Source organism: Plectropomus leopardus, chromosome 13 (genome assembly GCF_026936395.1).
Source record: "Plectropomus leopardus strain MGB_pleo_1.0 chromosome 13, ASM2693639v1, whole genome shotgun sequence".
NCBI lineage: Eukaryota > Metazoa > Chordata > Actinopteri > Perciformes > Serranidae > Plectropomus > Plectropomus leopardus.
This window is the reverse complement of record NC_142188.1, coordinates 20,204,849-20,231,315: the sequence shown is the minus strand read 5'-3', so window position 1 is coordinate 20,231,315 and position 26,467 is coordinate 20,204,849. Positions and strand designations below refer to the sequence as shown.

The 26,467-nt window shown below is 37.9% G+C and overlaps 1 protein-coding gene across 1 annotated transcript in view; it reads left to right on the top strand.

The window, feature by feature from the left end:
* Positions 1 to 26,467, top strand: part of eys (EGF-like photoreceptor maintenance factor) — a 205,464-nt gene that overhangs the window by 6,729 nt on the left and 172,268 nt on the right. Inside the window, exons 3-9 of the mRNA XM_088086235.1 lie at positions 2,102 to 2,996; positions 3,930 to 4,046; positions 11,122 to 11,318; positions 12,162 to 12,289; positions 13,887 to 14,001; positions 17,430 to 17,589; positions 25,007 to 25,111. Of these exons, the coding sequence (XP_087942361.1) occupies positions 2,252 to 2,996; positions 3,930 to 4,046; positions 11,122 to 11,318; positions 12,162 to 12,289; positions 13,887 to 14,001; positions 17,430 to 17,589; positions 25,007 to 25,111 (1,567 nt within the window). The 5' untranslated portion in view covers positions 2,102 to 2,251. The remainder of the gene's footprint in view (positions 1 to 2,101; positions 2,997 to 3,929; positions 4,047 to 11,121; positions 11,319 to 12,161; positions 12,290 to 13,886; positions 14,002 to 17,429; positions 17,590 to 25,006; positions 25,112 to 26,467) is intronic.

Here is a 26,467-nt window from a genome sequence, read left to right as displayed (position 1 = left end):
GCTTTTGAAGCACTACCCATAGCAGAAACTGTTCTGGCTTTTATTCTTTTTAAGGCATATCAAAATCAGTTAGACTTTTTTTCGATTGTTTGAGATTTGTTAAATTCATTTGTGATAAATCTGAAATTTGTTTATGTGAGCTATAGCCACTTTAGGGGATTTTTATTGTATTTTTTATCCCCTTTGTTGTACACTCTTACTCATTTTTGACTGAATAACTGCCACGGAGCAAGTAAAAACACTGGCATGGCCACTGAAAACACCCAAATTCAGCCGACTGACACCTTTTGGTGGTCTCCATTGCTCTGTAAAGCTAAAGGGACTCCCTTTAAAATTCGAAAGGAATTCTCTTTGTCCCTACAAGAGACTCATTCTATATTAGACATAGTGATTTATGTATATAAAAATTAGGGATGTTCCCAATTACTTATTTTGCTAATTTTCAAAAGTTTAATGTTAGACTAGCTTAAATGCTGCTGAAATGTGTGGCACTTTGCATTGTGCATTATAATCATGGCACATTATTCGACAAAACGTGACAAAAACTCACTGAATCAAACTTAACAAATATGATTAAGTAAAAAGTATTTTTTAAGGAAAATAAATCTTTAATAAATGTGCCAGATTTTTACAACAGCATTCTTATCGGGTGAACGCAAGTGCATGAGATAACAATTTTAATAGTAAGTAAACTCAACAAGAATTCCTGTAGCCAACCAGCAAGGGTAGCCAATTTAATCAAGTTAACTAGTTACACACATCCCAAAGAAAAAATACTGGTAAAACTGCTTTAAATTAAGATTTATTCTTATATAGATATATAAACTACTAGTGCTATTTATTCCTGCACTGCTTAAAATAATTATCCTACAAAAACTACACACACAAACCAATTATAGATTCTTTCTTCTATATTTGAACTTCTTTTTTTTTCCTTTAGAAATGAGTTATCAGCTTTCCAGCTTTCAGATTTGTTCAGTGAAACACAATAGTCAACCTCATCTCATGTAAATGAGGTCTTCTGGGTGCCCGCGCAGCCCTCGTGACAATACTTGCAATCTCATTCACTCTATCACTCCCCCTTTTATTGATATTGGTGTTCCATATTCAGCGTTTTATTACTTATCACCATGCAGTTATTCATATCAGCCCTTGTGAGCTGATCAAGGAGCAGAGTTTTTCTCTTGCAGGGAGGCTTCTCTACTTTGTTGTTTTATCTCGTGCGGCACGGATGAAAAGGGCCTGAGGGAGAAAGACAATGCTGTCTGCTTTAACTCATCTCACTGCGTGACACTGAGGTATCAGGCACCGGCAGGGAAGAGAGAATATTTTATCTGACATTGTCACTCTCTGTAGAAACCTCAGGGAGGCCAAGGCTGCTGTGACACACTTGGTGGTCAGCAGCACTGCATATGATTATGACAGCTCTGCTAGACTCGCTGAAGCCACAAGTCTACGTGTTACAATGAAACAAAGTGTTCATGATAGCACTGTAATCGTGTTTTTCACAGGCAGCAACCTCCAGGGCTGAAAAATGAAGCCAAAGAGGATGTGCAAAAAACTGCAGTTCCTCTAATGGCCACTAAAGCTGAAGCAGTTCAATCCCCATACACACCCATGCCATAAAGCCTAACTTTACAGCAGAAATAAACATGTATACAGCCTGGTACACAAAACAGTTTTTGTCTCCATAGCTTATTTGCCCATTCCTGACATATAGGGGGGTGCATTTTTATACAAGTCATCTGTTTACTTTTTTTTAAGGTGTAAATTTATGGATGATTAAGGGCATGGCCTCTTTGAGTGACAGGCTGTCTGCGAGGTATCACCACAGTATATACCCCCGTTTCTCTTTTGGCAAAAAAACCCACAAGCATCTGGCTTTTGTCTTTAGTGGGAAAGGTTAGAATCATTGGGCAAGTCCAATCAATGTCCATAAGCCAATGACAACATGGTGGCTACGTTCATTGTTTATATGCAGTCTGTGGTTTTTCATTAAGTAAATAAATGTACAAATAACATAATATTAGAAAGCACAATATGTTTTGTAGTAGTCGACTCCCTTTTGCAAATCATTAATCACAGTCTTTGTTTTCCTCAGGTTACTACTACTCTGGTGGACTGGATTTTTTGAGTGTATGGTGCAACATCTCAAAATAACAACACATTCGCCTCATCCATTCTCCAGATGACAAAAGTGGGGTTTAGAAGTTCCAGATTGATTTGTGTTAAATAGTAAGAGAGAGGAATCATGGGGGCATGCTTGTTTTACTTGATTGCTGTCTTTGTGGCCGCCCAAATGATCCACTGCCAAACAGTTTGCAACAGAAACGGTTCACTTGAATGGCACCCGAAACAACACATAATCCAAATGAATTGGACTCTGGTAGGAAACCTCTGTAGGGGTTTTTCTGAGTGTTGGGATTCTCACGGGGGAGCGGAGTCAACTGGGCACCCTGTCAACTTCCCACAGATATGCCCACTTCAGCTGCAACATGGAGACAAACTGCTGATGTCTGCTGATGAAACACTGAAGTCATATGGCATCAGACTCCTCAATGTGTCAAAAGACAGCTTTGAGAGCTGCTCCACAAATGAACACACAAAAGATCAGTTTCTGTTTCCCCACGATATAAATGGAAGTGAGCAAGTGGAGGCCAAGTGGCTCGTCCCGGGTCATCATTACTTCATCGCTCTGCATCAGGGAGACACGCAGCTGTGCAAGCTTGGCTTACGGCTCAATGTGTCTGTTAAAACGCAACTTTGTCAGGGTTCTCCTCTGCTGCGACTTTGTTCCGGGAACGGTGTTTGTCAAACAGGCCTCTGGGAAGGTGCATACTACTGTCGATGCCACCACCACTACTCTGGGAGGTTTTGTGAAAAGTCTGATGCTTGTTTGGATAACCCTTGTGAAAACAAAGGCGTCTGTTTGAGCAATGGATCCACAGATCCAAACCACAGAACCTATAAATGTCTATGTCCTCCACATTTTACAGGTAAGGACGAAACCCACTTATCCCAGTTGTTGAGCTCTCTTAAAGACATACTATGCAGAATTTTCCTACAGTAAAAAATAATGTATATACTCATACAAAAGTAATCCCTCCAAATCATCAGTTATGACTCGAATTGTGCATTTTTTTTTCTGCAGACACTCTGCCATCTGCCTGTATTTTCTTATTTACTTATTATTTCAGGACATTCATCAGCACACAGCGCCAAAAACGCAAATATTGTGAGGCGAAATGCCAATTGAACAAAGCTGGTGTCAGATTTCACATTCACTTACACTGAGGATACTGTTTTCAAACAGTTACCAACAATGCCTACATAGTATTCCTTAAACTATTTTGAATCAGATTTTAAAAAATACAATAAAATCAGAATTTACTATACTTTATTGATATTTACCCTACTTGTTCAATAAAATTGCTTTAAATTAGTTATTTTATTTCATTTCATGTGTTTTATCTGCATGGAAGAACTCAAAGAAACCCATAATTTGTATATTATTTGTAAAATCGGATGGTTTTGACAAAATTTTACTTGGATTAGTTCAAAGCAACTGACACAATATAAAAATAACTTAAAAGGTGATGCAAGCCGACCTCTCAATTATACATTTATTGGACACATCAAGTTAATGTTTTTCAGCACAAACCCAAACACATCTAACGAAAACAGAATTAATATTAAACATCTTGCATTCTAAATGTCTTCTTTCTTAATCTCTTTGCTGCCAACATGTATTCACAGCAGGAGTATTATCTACAACACTGACTTTGATTTTCCCTTTTTCAGTTAGAAATTCAAAGAACCAGCATCAGTTGTAGCTTTGTGCATGCCTGTGAACTTCATAACTCGGGCACATCTTTTTATCTCTGTGTGTTTCTGTGTTGTAAAGTCAGCTGACTTGCCTTTTGTTTCAGGGGTTAACTGCTCTGACATTGTTGGAGAGGAAAACTGTGACAGAATCTGTGAAGATGGGACATGCGTTCAAGAGTCGCCTGGCTCCTTCAGGTGCATCTGTGACACAGGAATCTCTGGTAAGCAGCTCTCATTCAGCTGCCTGTTTGTATTATAGAGATGCATCAACTGTGACTTTGACAATGAAAACGTTATCTTTGAATGCAATCATGCTGCTTTGATCCCTGACAGGCGCATCGTAGATAGCCAGTCAGTTTTTCATGATGCTCTTTACAAAAGGCAGTGGGAGAGATTTTGCTGCATTCTGGCTCTATATGCACAACTGTGTCATTTGCCTCGGAGGGGCAACTATCTTTGGAAAAGGTCAAAGCTGGAAACTACAAAAGCCATATATCTTCAAAAGATCAGCATTTCCTTATGGGCTTTAAACCTGATCCCTCTTGATGTTATATTTGTCACTATAATATATGAAGCGGCCACTTGAAATCAAATACCTCATGTTACGACCGGTGACATGAGGTTGTAAAAAGCCAGCGCTAAACTGCTGGCTAACTGAGCGTGTCACAGTTGATAAAACAAAGGTTTACAGCAATCAATTAAAATGTAATTTATCGTGCATTGTTTCTGCTGAGCATATTAAATAAGAACTTTGATGCCGGGCAACGTGAGCGAATCTGATAAGGAGAAGTGTTGCATGGCTGAAAGTAATACATGATTTATTCTATTTTCATGTTTCAAGATGAAGCGACAAAAAAAAATGCTGTTTTGAATGTTAGATTTCTATTCTTTCTCATTTCTGTATAAATCACTGTGTATCATGTTCATGGTTTTGGTCTGTTTAGATTCAACCATGTCAGGGCTGAAGTATGCAAGTGCCTCTCCCCATGAATAATTCACAAAAAGGAATCAGACACAATTGTAATGTTTTATCATCAGCAGCCAAATTGTGTTCCTTGTGATTCAGACCAGTTGCTGGAGACTCGTGCGAGTATTGGGTGGCACTCTTGATATGGTGAGCTTGTTTATGAGACATTATCACTTCACCCATTATTTAGGTAATGAGCCTCATTTGCTCCAGTAACGTACAGTTAGGTTAATGGGTATCACACACAAGTGGGTTACAAGACCTGGATACTCTCCCAGTTGCCCTGGATATCAGTTTCTGCTGTAAAAACAAGCCGCTTTGAACTTTCTGGAGTAAAAACTCCAGGTGGCTCTTCACATTGATTCATTGTTTTGTTTGGAGCACAATTTGTCCTGGCAGCATTCTTGAAGTGTCATAGCTTTGCCTTTTCGAGTCTAGCCTCTGCTTTCAGCTTATTATTTGGGAGGAGTGGTTTCAAGGTTACTTCCAGTGCTGTCTGGCATTCGTTTTTCAGTCTATACATTACAAGGAGAAAGTACAGTACAGGAGGTGAAGGGTATTAAGAGACGTTTCAAAGAACAACTCTTCTTTAACATTTAAAAGGGAAGATTACAAGACTAAATATTCTAAATCTTTGAAAGGGAACAAAGGCATTCTGCCCTCAGCTTCTTGTATATAGTGAATGCCAAACTTAGCATGAATTGAAAACTGGATGTTAGATAAAGGACATGTATTGTATTCAGCTAGAAAAGTGCACTCAGTAGAGCACAGATGTCCTCCAGGTGGGTTTGGGGACATGTGGGTAGGGAACAGGGAGTGCATGGCAGGCTTCGTGTCCAGCGTGTATGCATGACAGTAGTGGAACAAAGAGGACTTTGATGTCACTCAGTTGTCCCTTACAGTCAAGATGGCGGCAAAGATAACAAAAATGATTTATTCATTTTGTGTTATGTCTAACTTTTGTGGCTCAAAACGTATCAGGTGTAGAATTGATCTGCAGATGCTGGTTCAAACTGAGACCAACTTTTTTCTGATGGATATAATTTTTTGAGCCACGACAAAGGCTGAAATGTGGCCTGAAACAGACAAGGTAACTCATGATGATAAAGTCAATTCATATATATGTAAGGATACAACAATATCAGCACATCATAGGTATCAGCAGATATTGGCTTTAAAACGAAATATTGAAATCAGCCAACATGCTGATTTCTGCCATACCACAAGCCAATATATATATGTGTATATATATATATATATATATATATATATATATATATATATTTTATCGATAAAGTGAACATGTAGAAAAGATCAACTCACTTATTTTGCACAGTGAATGAATATCACATATTGAAAAGCATTTTATTTCATGCATCCATCTGCTGGTGGGCCATCATGATAAGAGTATGCATAATGTGAAGTTAATTTCACTACAGAGGAGACTTGATCACCAAAATGAGGCGGGGAAAAAAAATATATCTATATCGGTTATCATGAGTTGTATATATTAGCATATCGGATAAAAAATCCAATATCTTGCATCCCTGTAATGTCCCTATAGAAGCATCGATATGATACGCATAATACAATCATACAATGCCAATGTTTTCCTCCCCTTCCACACTTACACCTGACAGAGATAACAAAGACATTGTTTGTTGGTTATCAGTGCAACAAAGAAATGCCAGATTGTCCATCAAAGTGATCTTGTGAACATTGATGGACAATCTGGTATTTTAAGTTTAAATTGTTTGTTTTTTCCTTTACGTCTGACATAAGTCACTGAAATTTATTATTTTTTTCTTTTGGAATATCATACCCCTTCATCCTTTGAATTTCTCCTTCCATTGCTTGGAAAAATTCTTAAATGTCAAAGAATTGTAATAGCTTTAGCACTGTTTTATTGATAAAACCACATTGCCTTTCTTGCTGAAATGTCAAGACTTTTAGAACAAGCTGTCAATGATGACCTAACATACAGCTAAGAAAGAGAAAATGCCATTTGCAATAAGTAACTGATATAAAAGGACATTTTGTTCAAACAAAAACAAGTGGCATTGTGAAACATTTGTGCCCTTGTCTGATTCTAAATGGATAATGCATATAATTCAAATCAGAAACAGATTGGTGAGTTCCATATACCCTCTGCCTTTGCAGCTTTTATCTAATTTGCTTTAATTGCCGCTGCTCTCTCAAGTAAGCAGACTCCACTGGGTGCTTTCGCATAGTCATGGTGTCCTGCTGTCCCATCAGCTTCTTGGGAGTTCTGTGGAGCTTGTGTTTCCTCTACCTCCCTGCTGCAGTTGCCTCATTAATCAACTGGAAGTTAGTGGCTGCTCCACTGCTGGCTGCCCTCATAGGCCAAAGTCTATGCGCACAGAATAATGAGCCAAACTCATGGGACATTTCAAATGAGATTTTCTTTTGATTTGACTCTCCTTTGCACTTCCTCTGGGGTATTTGTTGCAAGGTATTACCATCTTTATATGGCCATTTTCCATTTGGTGTGAGGTGTTAATTGTTTTTGCAATCTTGGTGTAATATCAAAATTTTAAAGTTTAATTTGGAATATATATACAGGCATTGCACTTGTTAAATGATTTAATTAGATACTGACACTTTGTTGTGCCTTAGACTGTTGCAGTTTATAATCACAGCAATAATGAGGGTGTTTGAGGTGAACAGATCTGTTGTAGAAAATGCCAGCATAAATACAAATGATTGTAAAAAAAAAAAAAAGCAAATCAAAAACAAAGAAATGGTTCTATAATACCATGCATGACCTTAATCAAATTTGTATTATATTCTCTCTTGAGTGCTACAACCATTATCTATGCAACAGATGGAAGTGTTCCTAAACATACAGTTTGTATTCGTGCAACTTCTAGTGGACCAGTTATGAAAACTCTTTCTGTTGGAAAATGAGTCGAGGAAGAAGCAAGCCCTGAAGTTGTACACACAAGATTGATGCCCACAGAGGAGGCTATGAGGAGCCTCTGGGACATGAGCACTAGTATCAGCAGGGGGATTAAAGAAAATATGCAAAGAAAGAGTCACTGGAAAGATAAATGTGTAGGCACCTTGTGAAGAACACAAAAATGAAAACCCTCACTGGGGAATAACATCAAATTTTATTCACCTTGAACCTGCAGGGAATTTGGTCTAATTTTATCCTTTTGCATACAATGTCACTACAGCATTACCCTGTCTCTGGTAAAGTGCTGGCGGTGTTAAAATGGCCTGCAGTATTTAGAAAACTACTGGCTCCAGCTTAGTTCAGAATTACTTTATCTTGGAAGATGCTTAAGAAACAGGCTGTAGCACTGGGTACTTTGCAGTTCAGTGAAAATCCACCATGAAAATCATTTATACATCATTAGGATGACATTCGTTTTATTACTGTGCTCGGTACAGAGGTATCGACTTTTTTTTTTTTTTTAGTTCACAGTATCAACATTTCCAAGTTGGGAACTCTTGTGCTATCTGTCTGTGCAGAGTGTTGCATATTACAGTACAGTATACTTAAAAAAAAGAAGTACATTGTAGAAATAATAATAATATGATAGAGGAGGCAATAATGATAGCTGCGTCAATTTTTTGTAGTCATTTTAATAAACTGGTTGAATATTCTGTGCTTTGTACTGCAAGCCTGAAAATATTAAATAATAAAGTAAGAATTAAAAAATGAATTTAGCTCCCCACTTTGGGAGAACGTAGTCGGTTGCATATCTTGAAACATGACAGCAATATGATATAATAAGATCACTGCAGGCAAGTTTATTCATAGCAACTTTTAAGCACAGAGGCAACATAAACTTTGTTTTTTCCAGTAAGGGGTCATTATATATTTATCAGATCCTAAAAAAAAGATAAATGTTCTACAAAAACACAATTAAAATGAAAACAAAATTACTTAAATTGAATACAATGAATAAAACAACATAAAATAAAGTTCAAAATGACACTTTGATGGCAAACAGTTTTTCCTAAAAACATATCAAATTACAGATAACTGACAGGTTGGAAATGCTTATTGCTTTATTATGTTGCAAGTTGTGTTAGCAGTGTTTACAGTACCATCAAACAACTGCCTTTCCTGATTATGGTGCTGACCCAAAAGCTCATTTATATTAATGCTGCAGTAGATCAGACTGTGCGAGATGGCAGCTGCAGACCGGCCAACCCTCCCGTGTTGCACAAGCACAAACTTTGTTTCATGCGCGCTCGCAGCATGAAACACAAAACCCTGCGATTGAGGCAATTTTCCATCACCATCAGGAGAAACACAAGGGCACACAATCAACTCCCTGTTTATAGCTTTCTGAGAAAACCATGCATTTTTAGGTGAACCAAACTTAATGATTTGTTTTGTTGGCTGCCATGACCTTCACCACAAGTTTGGTTTCCCTGAAGTGAACTGGGTAAAAAATAATGACATTTCTCAAATGATAACTGAAGTTCCACAACAATACTGAACACCACCAAAAACTAAAGAGCTTTGTCATTACTCGAGTTAGTATTTTCCATATTTTTCTGTGTGCTGGATAACATCTGGCTGTTTTTTCTTATTTACCAGTTGGTATGGTTTGTTGGCTTCTGTGTGATATTTTCTGAAATGGGCAATTAAAGTCAACTCTACAGTATACCTTCAGTCGGAGGCCACCATACAATGCTGACAGCTGTTTATCTATTTACAGATAGCCTTCAGTTTAACTGTTACAAGAGATGATCCTGCACATGCCTTAGCCATATGTAATTCCTGATTAAACACGTCAGCTACCCACTCTTCTGTGGATTATAAATCATGTCAGTCATGTCTTGTCAGGCATTAACTTGGTCAGATTGCTTTGAAGCTATTTTCATACCCCACTTACGTTACTTTTCATGTTAAAGGAGCTATGTGGGACATTAAGAGCATATCTATGATTCATAGTCTAGGACTGCTAGCAGACAACAGCGCTAACAGCAATAACATCAGCGCTACAAATAAAATTGTAACAGTGCTTACAGGGTGAACATTGTTTCTAGGTTTGGGTATAAAACTTTTTAGGGTATAGACCAAATAGCAACGGTTCTACAAAGTACTGATTAACGTGATATCCATCTGTGCCACATTTCGGCACCTTAGAAAGCATCTGGGTGTGATGCTGGGCTCAGACAAGAGGCTGAGTGCCATGAAGCATCCTGAGGCCTGACAGAGCTCTGTTGACATTACGGGTTCAGCTTCAGACAGGAGGACGGACGGCCATGGAGCTACCTGGCTGTTCCATAGCGCAGATGTTTGGCATCCAATCTATTTTATGGTTTTTTTTGGGGTTTTTTTTGATAAATAGCCAAGTATTACTGCTAGACAAGCAGACATACATACACAAGCACACGGACAGAGAGAGACAGAACATCAGCTGTATGTGATTACAAAGAGCAGAGGAGCAGGAGTGCATTTCTTTTTTTGTTTTGTTTTTTTAATCACAGATTAAAAATATCAAAAAAGTGTACATTTGTGTACCATTACCTAGTTCAGTCAACTGTATCTGGTATGAATATTGATTCTAGGGCCGTGCCTGACTTAGAATTACATCAGCCCATTCAGATTTAGCCATTAAATAGAAATATTTGAAGAGAGAAGATCATGTTATGGTGTGGTCTTTTCCCCCTCTGTGCTGCTGCCTGCATGTCCGCAACATCCTCTACCAAAGAGAAGCGTGAAGTCAAGAGCGTTCACTCCGCAGCAAGACCTGCACACTGCACAGCACGCTTCCTAGCAACAAAAACATAAAAAAAACGACTGCTCTATTTGAAGCAATTGACCGAGGGGTCTACGACTGATGATTTAAAGCCCTTACTTTCAGGGGGCAGCCCCAATTGGTTCAGATATGTATAGTATCCAACCCTAATTGTTACCTGGGAGGAAACCAGAGGGTGGGCCAAATGCTGCAATGACGCTCACCCAATATATACACCATCATCTTCCTGCTGTATAAGGGCAGCACAGAGCAGCAGCAGTTAGCTATCCAGTGGGAGATGCTCACTAACATGCACACACAGCTGGACCGTCTACCATAGCAAAGTACAGAGAAGCATGGATTGCGACACACGCAGATGAAGCGCGACTTGATTTTCTTCTCAGGACACAGTTTCTCCACTTTATCTTTAAAATAGCAAATAGTGACTTGTTGCTGTAATAATGCTGCTTTGTTTGTTTTAAGTATAATGTGGAAATTTCGGCCAGGCAACACCAGTTTGCGTTTACAAATTATAGTTTTCTAGACATTGATACAATATCAACAGTATGAATAAAGTACTGTAATTTCTTGTCTGTTTCGCAGGTCCACCATGTGAAAGGAGGAAAGCCCCCTGTGATCCAAATCCATGCAGAAATGGTGGCGAATGCGAGGAAGGCCCAGAAGGATTTGTTTGTCATTGTCCGGAAAGATTCGGGGGCGTCTTCTGCGAATCCCTGGTTGTCTTCGATTGCATGTCACACACGTGTCAGGAGGAACGAATTTGCACTGCCGGGGAGCGTGTGAGGATTCAATTTCCTTTATTTGTTTTATCTCAGTGGGAGATAAACAAGAAATGGCACATTAAAATTAATATAGTGTCTTGAAACAAGATCAAATGGCTTCATTCTGAAGGCTGCAACAGCAATTAATATTTTCCTCCTGAAGATGAGCTAAGGGAAAAAGTGTTTGCTTCCTCTAGCATTTTGATTGAATGACCCTGTGCATGTTAATGTGCCAGTTTGAAATGGCTCTCATCAAAAGCTTTTTGTAATTAGATGCCTGCTGCAATTTTCACCTTTCGCTGCAAATGCTATTGCGGTCATACATTTTGCAAAGGCAGTAGTGTTTCTAATGTTCCCTAGGATACACTAGAGAAAATACAGTAATGGTCTAATTGTCTTTCCCTGACCTTTGTTTTGTTCATTACAGTTTGCCAAGTGCACTGCGCATTTTCACAGCCCAACTAAGCATACACGAGTAGAGTCAACTAAAAGGGACATTTATCAAAATAATGCCTGATATTGCTGCGGCTTGACATAGATATTTTTCTACAAGCTTAATGTGAAATTCAGATCACTTTAACTTCGAATTACAACACCATTAGCATTTATTAGCCTGTCATGGTGCCTTAAACTCATATTAAAACATATATAAAACCTATTATTTACTTGCCTGCTTAGATACATCTAAATATAATTGCAGAGATCAGTAACAAACAATAATGCCAGTCAGTTAAGTCACAGTTTTCTTCAGTTTGATGGATAATGTTCCTACAGCTAGGGATCTTATGTACCTTTTGTGTAGTCTAACCCTGTTTTCCCCAAGCTGACGGCTGACCTGGTTTGTTTTGCCTCTGTATGCAGGCCTCCGAATGTATCTGTGCAGATGGTAATGTGGTCCCAGCATGCAGGAGGCAGCAGAATGTGTGCAGCCCATCACCATGTCTCAACAATGCCACCTGCGTGTCCAGGGGAAATGATTATGTCTGCAGGTGAAACACATACAGAGATCTAATAGAGGCCACTCTCAAAGTCCCCTCTCCAGATGACTTGGAGTGTCTTATGAATGTGTCTCCCACTGAGCATGAATAGAATTGGGTCTTTTATTATTTTTCTCCCTTTTAATGTGATTAGGATTCACATTTCACTCAAGAGCTCTACTAATACATGCTTGTCTGGCCGACATCAAGCATCATCGTTGGCTGGAGATATTCTATAGTACATTTTTCTTATTGTCAACTAATCCCATGCAAAGACCAAAACCAACAATGAATTGATCCTACTTACAAGTATTGTCTGTGCAGCCCAGTGTAGCGTATTCCTCTGTGTCATAAACCTCCATTATTTTCCAAAAAAATATTAGCATCAAATATTAACATCAGTGCGCCACAATGGTACACTGGATAACTCATTACCAGTGGTGGAGGAAGTATTCTGATCCTTAAGTAGAAGTACCAATACCAAACTGTGACAAACACACAAGTAAAAGTTCTGCTCTGAAAATGGTAGTGAGAGTAAGAGTAAATATTATCAGGAGAATCAATAAAAGTGTTAAAAGTAAAATTATCCAATGCAAAAAAATCTTAAAAATAAAAATGACAAAACCTCAAAATTATTTAAAATAAAATTGAAAATGACTCAAAAAATCAAATATTCTGTCAATCCACTAACTGAAAAATTGACTAATTGCTGCAGCTGTTCTTGTACAAACTCTGAGGCAGTTAAATTCATAAGAAAATGCCATGTTTTATGAACTCCACTTATGTTTACTTCTTACTTGTGTATAAAATCTAGTCACTTGTAACTAAAGCTTTCAGATAAATGTAGATAAGTAAAAAAACAATATTACCCTCAGAAATGTTGTAGGTTTTTTTTCAACACAGAGCATTTTAAACCAAACTGTATGGCACTGGCTCTACTCTAAACAGATACAAGTGAAAAGCAACCATGCTTACCATTTATTCTTAGAACAGTTTGTTTCACAAAACTTCTCAGAAAATACAGACTCCTACTACATTACAGTCTGCCTTTGATGCTCTCTAGATACTTGTATCATCTTTCTGAAACCTGTTTTTTACACAGACTTAAAATACTGCCAGAGCTTGTACTTCAAGTCTTTGTCTGTATCTGAAATTGTACTCAGACTGGAGTAGTACAGTCAGAGAAAGACCTTGAAATACAGTAGCTGTACAACCAAACACAGTGTAAAACCTTTCTAACTGACAAGATAGAAATGTTATTTTTGTGGCTCACTACTGGGATTTATATAAAAATGTTTTCAGGTCTACTGCACTGATGTGAAAGAATTTTCTGTTTATTAGGCTTTACTTTTGAGGAAAGTATAATCTGAGATTTATAATGACCCTAATTTGTCCTGATATACTTACTCCACCCATTTTGCAATCCAGGTCATAAAAACTGAAAAAAATAATGTAATGACGCTGTCTCACCCATGTCCGTATCACAAGCAGGTCATGTGGAAAACGAAATTATAACCATGTGTGTCTTGCAAAAGGAAAAAAATATGGCTTGTTAGTGCTGGAGGGTTTGGGTGAATTGATTTTGATGACACTGACCTCCTCTTAACAGATGTCTGAGAGGCTTTTCTGGGAAGAACTGTGAAGAAATAATTGACTACTGCAGGCTGCTCAATATCATCTGCCTGAATGAGGGATTGTGCTTGAGTGTAATTGGCGGATATCAGGTACGTAATTCAATGTTTCAGCCATAATGAAATACTCTGAAGCTCAACACAAGGTGAACACATTCACAAGCAGAGATGTGATACATGGAAAATGATTTATATTTTTGTTTTAGTTGTGACATTTTTTTTTAAATAAGTATTTTTTTTCATTAAATCTGATTGATTTTACTTACAAAAGCTTGACTGGCAGCTACCACATGATATTCTTTTTAGTTTTCAGATAGACCAAATTTCAAATAGATACTGTAGACATGGTTTAGTCATGCCTCTGGTTTTTATCATAAAATAGGCTTTATGCATAAGAAAACCTGTCATCAGATGAAATAAAAGAAAGAAGGAAAACATAGAGAATGACAGAAGCATCACTGTGAGAATATGTCTACAGACAGCAGTAATCCAATTCTAACCCATTAATCATTGTGAGTATGTGGACGCATTGCTCCGACAGACAGGTTCTGGTCTAATTTGCCTCTCTATTGCTCAGTCTCCTCAAACGTCTGTATTTTTTACAACACCTGAGACTGCTCCGTAATGCCCCATAGCTCCTAATTATTCTCCATCAGTCTTGTTCCATTAGGCCACTGAGAGTGTTCTTAATCTAAAATCCACTTGTAGATTTTTTGTGTTGGTGCTCCTTCAACCCGGGTCAGACATAATCAGAAATTGTTGCTTATAACAAATGGACCACTACTTCTTTTTTTATCCTTTTATTTTTATTTTTATTTTCTAAGGGGTTTTCATTCAAGTGGGAAAATTCATCGGTACTTCATTAAAGGGTAGCGTGCTCTTTTATTCCCTCTGTCACTGAGATGCTTTTAACAGACAGAATAAAACAGGAGGTCATATTAAATCTGATTTTACTGGTAAATATAAAGAGCAGTTCTTTTGAAAAGTATTTGACGGTTTTGCTTTTTTTCTGTACTCCAGCTTGACGAATTAAAAACATGACTGAGGCTGAGGTGCTGATTTCAAGGTTTAAAGGGTTCAGGGTCAAACGTTCCTCTCTCTTTCAGTCACAAAAAAATCAACTAGTTTACGTTAATTTCTCCTACTAATTTTTATCAACTGTTTTTAATTGTGCCCTCTCCATCATAAATAATAGTTCTTCAAATTGTTTGAACATTTTTTTTTTCAGGCAGGCATTATGTTTTTGGTGGTCTATCCATCTGTCTGTCTGTCCCATTATTGTGAACACGATATCTCATGAAGAGGGAATTTATTGAAATTCGGTTTTCACTAAGATTCTAATGATCAAAGGCAAAGGTCACTGTGACCTTGCGTCTGTCTCATTCTTATTAAGTGCATCTTTTTAATCGCATCTTGAGGGAATTTCTTTAAAATTTGGCACTGTAAAATGTCCAATTTGAATCACGTCTGAACTGATTGGAATTTGGTAGTCAAAGGTCAAGGTCACTGTGACCTTACAAATAGGTTTTTGCCCATAACTCAAGAAAAGATACGCAAATTCTGACTTCACTGTAGTTTTAACTCAAGTACAAAAAAACATGTAATTCTCCAAAAGAAAGCAGTTACAAGCAAGGCAAATAAATGTAGAAAACATTTATATATCAAATGTAAACAACTCAGTGCAACAGACCTAAGGAGCTAGATTAAAGGGGAAAAATAGTAACAAAAAACAAGATAAATAACCAAATAAACAGTCCACTTCACTTTGGAACCCTCCGGAACCTCTGCTCCAAGCCTCATGGGATGGAGGAGAGGCTGTCTTCCAAAGAAGAAATATCAGTTGTCTATATCAGTTGTTGGCAACAAGGTTTGCTTTAATTCTTTACTGCATCCAGTATTACAGCAAAGAGTGCTGTTAATACAACTGGATCAAAGGTACCTGAAGGGTCCCTGATAATGTTTCAAACATATTTTAACAAAAGTTGTGAAAAGATCGGCAAGACTTAAACATATGAATCAGTGATGCAGGGGCTTGTTGACATCTATAACAGACAGGGTTATTTCTGTCGTTAATTTAAGTAAAATAAAATCTTGTGATTATCTTTCACTTGCAGATTGCAGACTGGTTGGATGCTTCATCTCAATGTGCCATTTCAAATTTGTTGCAGATGTGGCTGATGTGTAGACTTCTCGAACCCAGAGGACACAATTTACATAAAAATTTGACGTTTTTTTGTTGGAATCTATACTGTTTTGTTCATGAAACTCTTTTAGATATTCATATGAACTTGCTTATGCTATTCCAGTGCCCGTGTTGTCCATTTGCCAGTTGCAGTAGGTGTTTTGCATTGAAGTCTGTTTCCCTGTTGTATGGTGTTTCCCTCCTGTTAAAATGTAAAGCGCCTCCCTCTGTGGTTAGGTAAAGGAAAGGGTTTGGTTCAGATTTAGGTGCAGGGAAGCACAAATTGACAGAGTAACAATATTTTACACGACACTGCCATGCTGGGTGCCGTAAAACTGTGTGAGCGTCTTAAAATTTCACGAGAGTGATAAATTAAAATCGGAAATGTTCAGTTCACCAAAAAAAAGAATACTTTCAATATTTATCTATGCAGAAAGGTTTGGATTTATGTTACCTTGTTTCTTGGTGTCAGTCTCGGAGAGTTTTGCCTTCAACCTAACCCCTTTAAAAAAAAAAAAGATGAACCCTTATTTTCAGAAACAATGACTGATTTCTTAGGGTAATTCACAGACCCCAGTGTCGACAGTTTCCCTTTAAACTTCTGTCTACTGAGGAAAATGAATGATACTGCTGAATTTATTCAAAGTCATTGTTGTAAATGTATACTGTCATCAGGTATTGTGTATTTTTTCATTTTTGTTTTATTTTAATTGTCTGATTTTATATACCTCAATGCAATCTTTTGGGCATTTAGATGCCAACTCTGCGTATCTGCATCATTTATGGCATTTATGATATTGTTGAGGTTGCAGTTTTTTTGTTTTTCTTGAAATTTCCCTTATATATCTTGCCTAAATCCTGCATTGATTTAAGTCTGGGATCAACCTTGTGAAGCACTTTATAACTTTGTTTCGAAAAGTGCTTTATGGGTAAAGTTTAAAATTATTTTTATTATTGATCTTGAAGCAGTGGCAGGAAACTCAGATCTCAAACCCCAGGCTAATTGAACTATCTGCATGAGTAGATGTTGAGGTAGATGAAGTTTGTGAGTGAATTGACTCTTTTCTTCGAGCATGTTTACAGCCACATCAGATGACAAGTGTGTGAAATGCTGGAATTTTTTATTCGTGCTGCCAAAGGATAAAAAAGAACAATTCCTACTCTGTTCACCCAGCATGCAGGGCAAACACCAACAAGTACCCTTAAAACTGAAAGGCAGAATTTTTAACCCTCATAGTCATTGTTTAATTTCAAATCCAGTGAGCGAGGAGAAAAAGTAAAACATATTCATGTATACTTTACCGCACCCTGATCACACTTTTGTGCTGCTTTCCTGCAGTGTGTTTGTGCCCCAGGATGGTTTGGAGAGTTTTGTCAATATGTAGGCGATGCCTGTCTGATAAAACCAAACAGCTGTTTGAATGGAGCCACATGCATTACAGCAAGTCAGCCATCATCTCCTCCACAGTACACCTGCAAATGCCCCTTCGGCTTCACAGGTGAGATAACTTTGATTTATTATCTGTGTTTTTGCCCCGTTCCATCTGTCTGTCCGTCCATCTGTTGGCAGGATATCTCAGAATATAGATCGATTTGTACAAACCCTTATGGGAAGGTTGGTCATGGAGCAATGAATGACTGATTGATGTTTGGGGAAAATCTGACGCAGAAGTGGTTCATCTTGACAGAAACATGCTGTTGGCAGAGGTTTGTGTTCTGTTTTGACGTTTACAGGCTTTGGTGTTATGTAAACATGGATATGCAATGTATGCACAACATTATGCAAAGATGTGAGGCAGATGTGAAACACAGGTAGTGAACGCCATCATTTTCTAAATATTTTACCCCTTTAAGACGTCTGTGCAGTTTCATGCAAGACATTCGACACAAAGAGCTCTTGTGCTGAGAGCTAACCATAAATTATAAATGTTTCTATTTTGCCTTTTGTTGGTTTTTTAAGGCAGATGGCATAAAAATGTCTTAAAATCTATACACAAGTCAAGAATTCCATAAAAAGTGCATGCTCTCCGTCATGCCAAAAGCAATGTACCTATTCTATGGTCATGGAAAATGCAGGTGTCTGATTGGCTGGCAGGTGTCCTTTAAAGCAGCATTGAGCAACTTTTTAAAAAAAGGTCTGAAGACTTCTTCCCCCATTATTTGATTCAGTGTTAAGATGGTTTATGTCCCCTTGTGGAGATTTATAAAATTGACAGTTTCTAATCTAATCTAACAGTATAATATATTCAATTTAAATACAAATAAACACAACAAGAGCATCATCTTGGAGTCTGTATGATCATATGCCCAACTGTAGCAGAAGCAGTCGTTGGATGTAAATCTTGCATCAAAGGCTCCTTCCTTCCAACAAAGCTCATTAAATATGAATTATAAAAGACATTCAAGCAAGTAAAAGAAAAATCGAAAATAAGACATTAAATAGTTCAAGTTGATATAGGGCTAAGATATAAAGTAATTTGCAAATTAAAACCAAATGTAAACAGGAAAGCAGTTTATGAATATGTAAAATAAGGAGTTACATAAATGTAAATACACATAAATACAGAGGTGTAAGCAGTTTTAAAACAGTTGGAAGGTAGTAGTTACAATAATGGAAAAGTGTCAAGTGATGAGCTCCAGAGTTCAACAGTCTTGTGGCCCGCAGGGTGAAGCTGAGTCTGCTGGTGCAGGACGGGATGCTGCGTTAGCGTCTGCCAGGCGGCAGCAGGCAGAACATTCTGTGGTTTGGGGGGCTGGGGTCCCTGATTATCCTGTTGGCCTTTTTTCTGCGCTGCTGGGTTTAGACAACACAATTGCCAGAATAAAAGCATTGCATTGTATTTTTCTGTAAACCACAGATATGTTACAATGCTACCATTTCAATTAAGAGGATATGTTGAAACTTTACGTTTCTACACTTTTCAGTGTGTTTCAACAATTCTGTGATTTACATATGGAGAGGTATAGGTACAAAAACTACTTGTTTAGGGTAAGGAAAACTTATGTTTTGTCTTAAAATATCTGCTTTGATTGCTATAAACACGGCAAGAATTGTCCTGATGTCTCAATAAAAAAATACCTGCTTTTATTGGTCTTTAACAGTGCAACAGTACATATGAAATGTACAAATGTGACATATTTTTGGTTTGCAGAAATGTACAATGCCAACATTTTAGTCTGCTGACTGGCCCGTTAGAGGTCCTACATGGATGTCCGCCCCGTCCTTATTAATGCCACGCTCTGTAATGCTATACGGTTAAGGACAGTGCAACTATCATACAAGGTGGTGATGTAGCCAGTCAGAATACTCTCTCGATAGTTCAGCTGCAGAAGTTGCACGGTATCCTGGAGTCTGTGTTAAAACCAGTTGTCTTGGTGATGGTGTCAGTGTGGTGAGTTCAGGTAAGGTCCTTACCCATGTGAACCCAGAGGAGCCTGAAGCTGCCGACTCCCTCTTCTATAGTCCCATTGATGGACATGAGGGCGTGTCCTTGTCTCTGTCGCTTCCTGTGGTCCACAATCGGCTCATTAGTTTTGCTCATGTTGAGATGGAGGTTGTTGTTTTTGCACAAAGATGTCCAGGCTCTGACTTCCTCTCTGCAGGGAGAAGTATCCCAATACATATAGTATACTTGACTTGTGGAGTGTGCATTTGTCACTGACCTTTTAAAACATTTAAACAAACATGTTAAACAGGTTTGTTTAATCTCTTGAAGTCGGTTGTCAGCTAATATCCTTACAGCTGACATTAAATAAGCTTGAAAAAGTCTGTTCCCTGGTAACACAGTCGGAACTGTCACATCTCAGAGCAGTTTGTTTGGGGAGAGAAGGTCACATGGGTTCATTCAAAGACCTTTAACAATTTTATTGCACATTGGTCAGCAGGGTAACATACTCTTTCACTGTCAGCTTTTGGTTCAAACTCTCATGTTTGCAAGCATCCACTCTAATTAATGCCTCAAAGGACTGACACAGAGCCAGCTGAAGAGCTGCTGCTCCATAACTGACCTCTGACCTCCGACCACTCTCAGGAGGTAGTGTAAAGAAGAACTCTGCTCTGTAATCATTTTTTATTATCAAATCTAGTTGTAATAAACCGTTTTGGTGAATCCAAACAGATATTCACCAGAACTAGCACCCCCAACTAACTGGATGTTTTTAAAATGCAAATGAACTGAAAAAAAAACAATTTCCAGACAGATATCAGTGGTTGGCTTGTAATTTACAATTCACAAGCCAACCACAGATTTTAAGCAAAAGGCCGGTTCTCTTGATGAAGCCGTTTTTTTTTTTAACCTTGAAGCTTATTTACCAGTAGCCTTGCCTGTTTGACATTTCTAAGGCCTGCTCCTGATTGCATTTAATCCAAGTACTCTGGCAAACTGCTCTCCTAATTAGCTGCCAGCTCGGAACATGGCCGAAAACTTGTTAAACTATCACTGACAACTGTTCTAAAAACAAACAAAAAAGGGGAACAAGGGACAGACACAAAAACAAAAGAGGCTGTTACAGAGGATGAGACTTTAGGGAAAAAAAGTACAAGCCTTTTCAGTTACCGTGTTTAAAAAAGAATAAACAAACAGACAAAATCAAGTGTGATTTTAACAAGTTAGTCAATACTCCAAGACCACAAATAAGAAAAAAAAAACATTATATCAGTACCTGTTTGTAAGCAAATGTAACTGTGATACAGTACAGGCTTATAGTGTATGTCATTTGTAGAAAATGCCATTTTACTCCTCACTACAAGATTGTGTTTGAAGCATTGTTTATTTAAATTCACTATAAGACCCAGTATGTACAATTTAAGGGGATTTCGTGGCAGCTGGTGGTGAGGATTACAGATTGCAACCAGCTGAAACTTCTCCAGGTCAGAATTCCTGTAGTGTTCATTGTTCAGTGGATTTTTACCGGGAGCTAAATTATCCCAAAATATCTCCTCCTCTGCAAAACAAATAGACCCACTGATTAAAACTGGTAAAAACACAGAACAAAGCCGTTTCCCATTACAAATCAGTATTCTCTGATTCTGTATGGCATATCACCTTTTTCCTCTAATAACTTCACATCCAGATGTTCAGGAGGATTTTACAGAGAGCCAAATTATCCACAGAAGTCTCTTCCTCTCCAAAACAAACAGACTTGGTGATTTAAACTGCCAAAACCACTAAATAAAACAGCTTCATTTTAAAAACATTGTTTTTCAGACGCTCCCGTCACAGAGGGGTTGCTAACTACAGTAGCTGACGTGAAAATTCAAGCCAGTGCCTGGTTTGTCCATTCTGGGCTGCTGTAGAAATACGGCAGTGCAATTTAACGTTTTCTGTGGAAGAGGATCCGATCCCAAACCCAAAAAACACAATAATTATAAACTTAAAATTAATACACTTAGTACATTGTATTTCATTTCTGCCAATATACCCCCCTAAATCCTACACCCTGAACCCTTGAGAAGTATAATTGTATTATCATACATTGTACCTCATCAGCAGCTAAACATCATCAATAAGATTTTGTTAGAATTTTAAAAAAAAAAGAGAGATAAAATGAAACACGGATTGGGATTCTTGCTGATCATTGTTTGTGCTGCATAGGGGTTATGATGGCACTGCACATATTGTTCCTCCTCTTGTTTTACTGCTTAAACAACCAGTGAATGTGATATTTTTTCCTTCCCCCCGTGCACTTGGGCTTTGGCCTATAGCGTATTTCTCAATCTAGCCTTAAGTCCTGACACACTTACCTGTCAGTCAGATAAGCCCTTACATAGCACTACATGAACAAGATTTTTTCCCCTCTGTTCAAAGCTGAAATCCGTTGCCAGTTCAGTAATGGAAAATTGTCTCTTGCACCATGGCAGGTCTTAGTGACTGATAGAATTCATCATTTTCTGGCATCTTGGGATTTTTGCTTTGGAATTTCAAGCCATGCAGCATAGAAAGGCCAATTTAATTTCAAGCATTGCCCAGAAACCCCACTGTACTCTATCATAGATCATAACTCAGGATACATTACTCAAGCCCCGGCATCCGTGTTTCAGTTTTGGACGGCTTAATTTTTCACAGCAACAACTGCTGGCATTTATTTGCTGGTTTTATTCATACACAATCTCTTTTTTAATTGTGTGAATTATAATTAAGACATAATAGAAAAGGAATCTGGGCATGCAGTTAAATGCAAGTTCAAAATCCACAGGAGTGTGATTGAAAGAAAAAAACTGTGAAACCATCTGTAATCTTCACCTGAAACTCAAAAGGTCTTTGTAATTGAATCTTTATCTGGCTAATAACAATCAATTGGTGTTAGGAAGATGGGTAAATACTGAGGTGTTTTGCAAAAAAACAATAAAAAATAACCAGTTAATTTCAACCTTTAACCTCTTTTTAATTTTTATTTTTATTTATTTTATTTTAATTTTTTTTGCTTTTAATATTTGATCATTTCTAGATATTGCCTTACAAACGTTTTGTAGCTTACATCACCACATTTCATAAAATTAGATCCTCATAAAAAAGGCTAAAGTACCCCATAACTGATTTTATTCACAGCTATAATTGAGGGTAGGCGTTTCTCAGATTTTAGTAGGACAAATTTGTATAATTTGCTGCAGCACAGCATGGCATATTTTGAATATAATGACCTGTAGCAACTACTGTGCAGATGATATCAATCATGGTGTTTGTGCAGTAGCATGAGGTTGCCGCTGTCAAGAAGGGACTTTCACTACATGTCATTGCCGCTTCGTTATTGATGATAGGACGTTTTAAATTAATAACCTGCACTCGAAGACACCCACCCCCAACCACAGCGGCAGAACTAGCAGCTGCTGAGGCAGCTGAGCACCCAACAAATCTCCTATCAAGCAACCTGCACCCGCACCTCCTCTGCTCTCTTCAGCCGGGACAGAGCTCGTTATTAAGTGTCTATTTTCTTAACAAGAAAGTGAGCCTGTCCAACCACATCTCTCTTTGTGATTCAAGGGGCTCACCACCTGAATCCTATAGCATCTTATTTAAGGAATGTGTGAGACACTATTAGTGTTTCAGCAGAAAAGGTGCTTATATAGTTGCAGGGAGGATGGGACGATACACAATTTTATCATGGATTGTGAAACAAAGCACTCACAACAAGATGTTTTTGGTGAATTTCTATTAACAAGATAACTTTATTATCATGTCCAGCTGCATCCAAAGAGACTGCTGGGCAAGCAACAATAAAAAAGACTGCAAAATCAGACTGCATTTGCACCTATCATAAAAAATGCAAAAGTTCTTAATCAAGCATTTGCAGACATATGGCAAGATATGATGCTGTTCCAAATAATTGAAAATCCTGAATTTTTTCACCTAAAAGGATGTAACACTTAAGGTAAATTGGTTTCATTGGCATTATATTAGTTTTAAGCATATTTTGATGTTTATCGAGGTAATTATCCAGGATTATTTCATTTTTATATTTCCCCACGCATACTTGCAGCAACACTTAAAGCTGTTTAGAGAAGATCGATACCATTTTCGTATTTACCAGCACCTTCTCATTCCTCATACTGCCGCTTTTGCAGTGGTTTCTGTGCAACATCCCGACACCAAAAGCCACCTTTCGCATCCACATGAGGCGCCGCTGGATGTTATCAGCTGGGAATGCAGACAGACAGAACCATTCGCATCCGCATTAATATGCAGCTGGATGGCGTCAGGTAGAAACGCTGCCGTTAATGATGCAATATAACGAGTGTGAAGGTAGTACAGTGTGGGTGGGAGGGGCAGTGTTCGCTTCCTGTCTGAATGTGATGTTTTATTTCTACACCTTACAATTTGCCTCTTTTGCTTAATCCTAACTATCCGTGCTGGCATGTGCTTTTGTTGACGTCCCAGCATCGGTTGCCTCGCATGTGTTGTCTAAACGTGAAACCATGCAGCATCATCTCACCATGTTCATTTGCTGACATCACGGTAACGTCAACAGCAGATGCAGAGGGATACCTAGAGCGTGATATATAGACGCAGAAATCCACTGCAAAGCAGCAATATATAATGACTTTAGATGAAAACATGTTCTATCTACATACTAAATATGAAACTAAAGCCAACAGCCAATTATCCTAGCTTAGCATACAAATTGAAAGCAGAGGAAAACAGCTAGCCTGACTCCAGGTTGTCTTTTTTACCAGCCAAGAAATAGCCTGGCACATAAGTCTTATGCAACCATTACTTGTTTTTACACTTTGGTCTTTGCACCTGTTTGAACAAACGTATTTATTTATTTTTTAACCTCTCTTTTACCAGAAATAGTCCCATTGAGTTTCAAAATTACTTTTTCAAGGGAGTCCTGGCAAAGACAGCAGCATGAAGAATGTCATATAAAAAACAGACACAAACAAACACAATAAAAGTAAAACTTAAAATAAACAGCCAATTAGCAGGGTTCAGAAACTGGACATATGCATTTAGTGCATATGTGTACTAGTGTACTAATAGTGCACTTTACAGTTGTAAGCTACGTTATCTGGTTCCCTCTGCTGCCATTCTTTATGCGAAGCTAAGTTAATCAACTGCTGGCTGTACCTTTATATTTAGCTTAAGGATTTGAAAGTAAAGTCCACAATCCTATCTATCTCTGGGCAAGAATATGTTTTTCCTAAAAAGGTCCTTTAAGAGTTGCCTGTGAGAGTTTGAGACCCCTTTTTCTTGAACAATAATAATGTCACAAACATTCCTGTAAAAAGATCCTGTAGGAAAAATGTAGTTACTGAATATGGCAAATAATTTTCATACAGTAACAGGGGCTTTGGCAAAGTTATATTTTAACCATGCAATGTGCAGGTAATGACAATATGACAATATGTTATCACTTACGAGGAGATCTATGATTAGATGGAGATGTGATACAAATTTAACCTTTTCTTTCTATTTTCAGGAACAAACTGTGAGACAGAGATCAACGAGTGTGACTCCAGTCCCTGTCAGCACAATGGCACATGCTCTGACTTGCTAGGACACCACAAATGCCAGTGTCCTACAGGTATGCTAGGCTATTGCCAAAACTCGAGCTTTGTAATGACATTTAAGTGATATCTTTGTTAGCTGTGGTAACAGGCAGTGCTGCAGACCTTTACGCAGCGAGCGGGGCCTCAGATCCGCAGCCATCTCAGTGTACACTGAAAACCAAAGGCGATTAGCCTTTGCCAACGGGGCCCCTAGACGGTGACTCATCCTGCCTCAGGAAGTTAGGCTAGAGATGTCAGCATGATTCACTTCCTCACATGAATCATATTTCTTACTTATATCCTGTTGTATTTTCTATTCTTTGGTTTCTTTTTTAGTTACACCTTTGAAACCTGAGCTTGATTTCTTTAAAGAACATGAAAAAGGTAATGAAAAAGTGAAGAGACCCAAAAATTAGCACAAAAAATGTATAAAGAAAAGAAAACTTGAAACAAAACAAACAAATAAGGTAATTACCTGTATAATACCGAAATAATACCAGTTAAAAAAAGAACAACAAACCAACAAACGAGGACATTAACTAAAAAATAATAATATTATAAAATAATATTTCCTTATAATAATTTTAAATATATAATAACAATCATTACAAAAAAGTTGGGGTTTTTTTTACATTTATCCCTAGCTTTTATTTAAATAGAATTTTACATATTTACTAATTTCTTGCTATTAACTCATTGACTTTTTGTGCTCAGGCTTCAAATGTTTGATACTTATGAAGGCATCTGAACATAGAAAAAGGATGTCAGTCGTCTTTAAGGGTTAATGAATATATTCAAAATTGTTCCCAATATGTTTAAATCATGCACTCAAGTACCTTATATTATGAAACTATTAAAAAAGCCATTATAAAAGCCCCCACTTCTCACTAATCACAACATGCTCCACTGTGCACTATAGAGGCAAGAAAGCACAGTCACACTCTCCGTCACATTATTCACAGTATCAGTTTACAGCCTTGGCCTGTGATTGACAGCCGAGAAAAAGTTCATTGCCAGAGCTCAATAATGAAACCAAAGTGTGCAAATATATTAATGGGAGTTTCATAATATTATATTACGAAAGGCCCGTTAATATAATTTACTGTAAGTACTTATTGTGCCTGACGGGCTGAGTCTGAATTTACATTCACTGAACGTAAACTGATGGACCACTGGCGGAGCTTGGAGTTGCTGGCAGGGCACAGTAAGTGTGTCTGGCAGTTGCTCTTGCCCATTTCACTGGAACATTTTCCTGCACATACAGACCAAAGACACTGTGGGCACAGCGTCTTAGTGGCCAGATGATGTTTTTCTCACAAGAATTTACCGCTGTTATTTTTAGCTGTTGTTCTCAGCAAATGTTTTTTGGCTCTTTGGGGAAATGTAACATT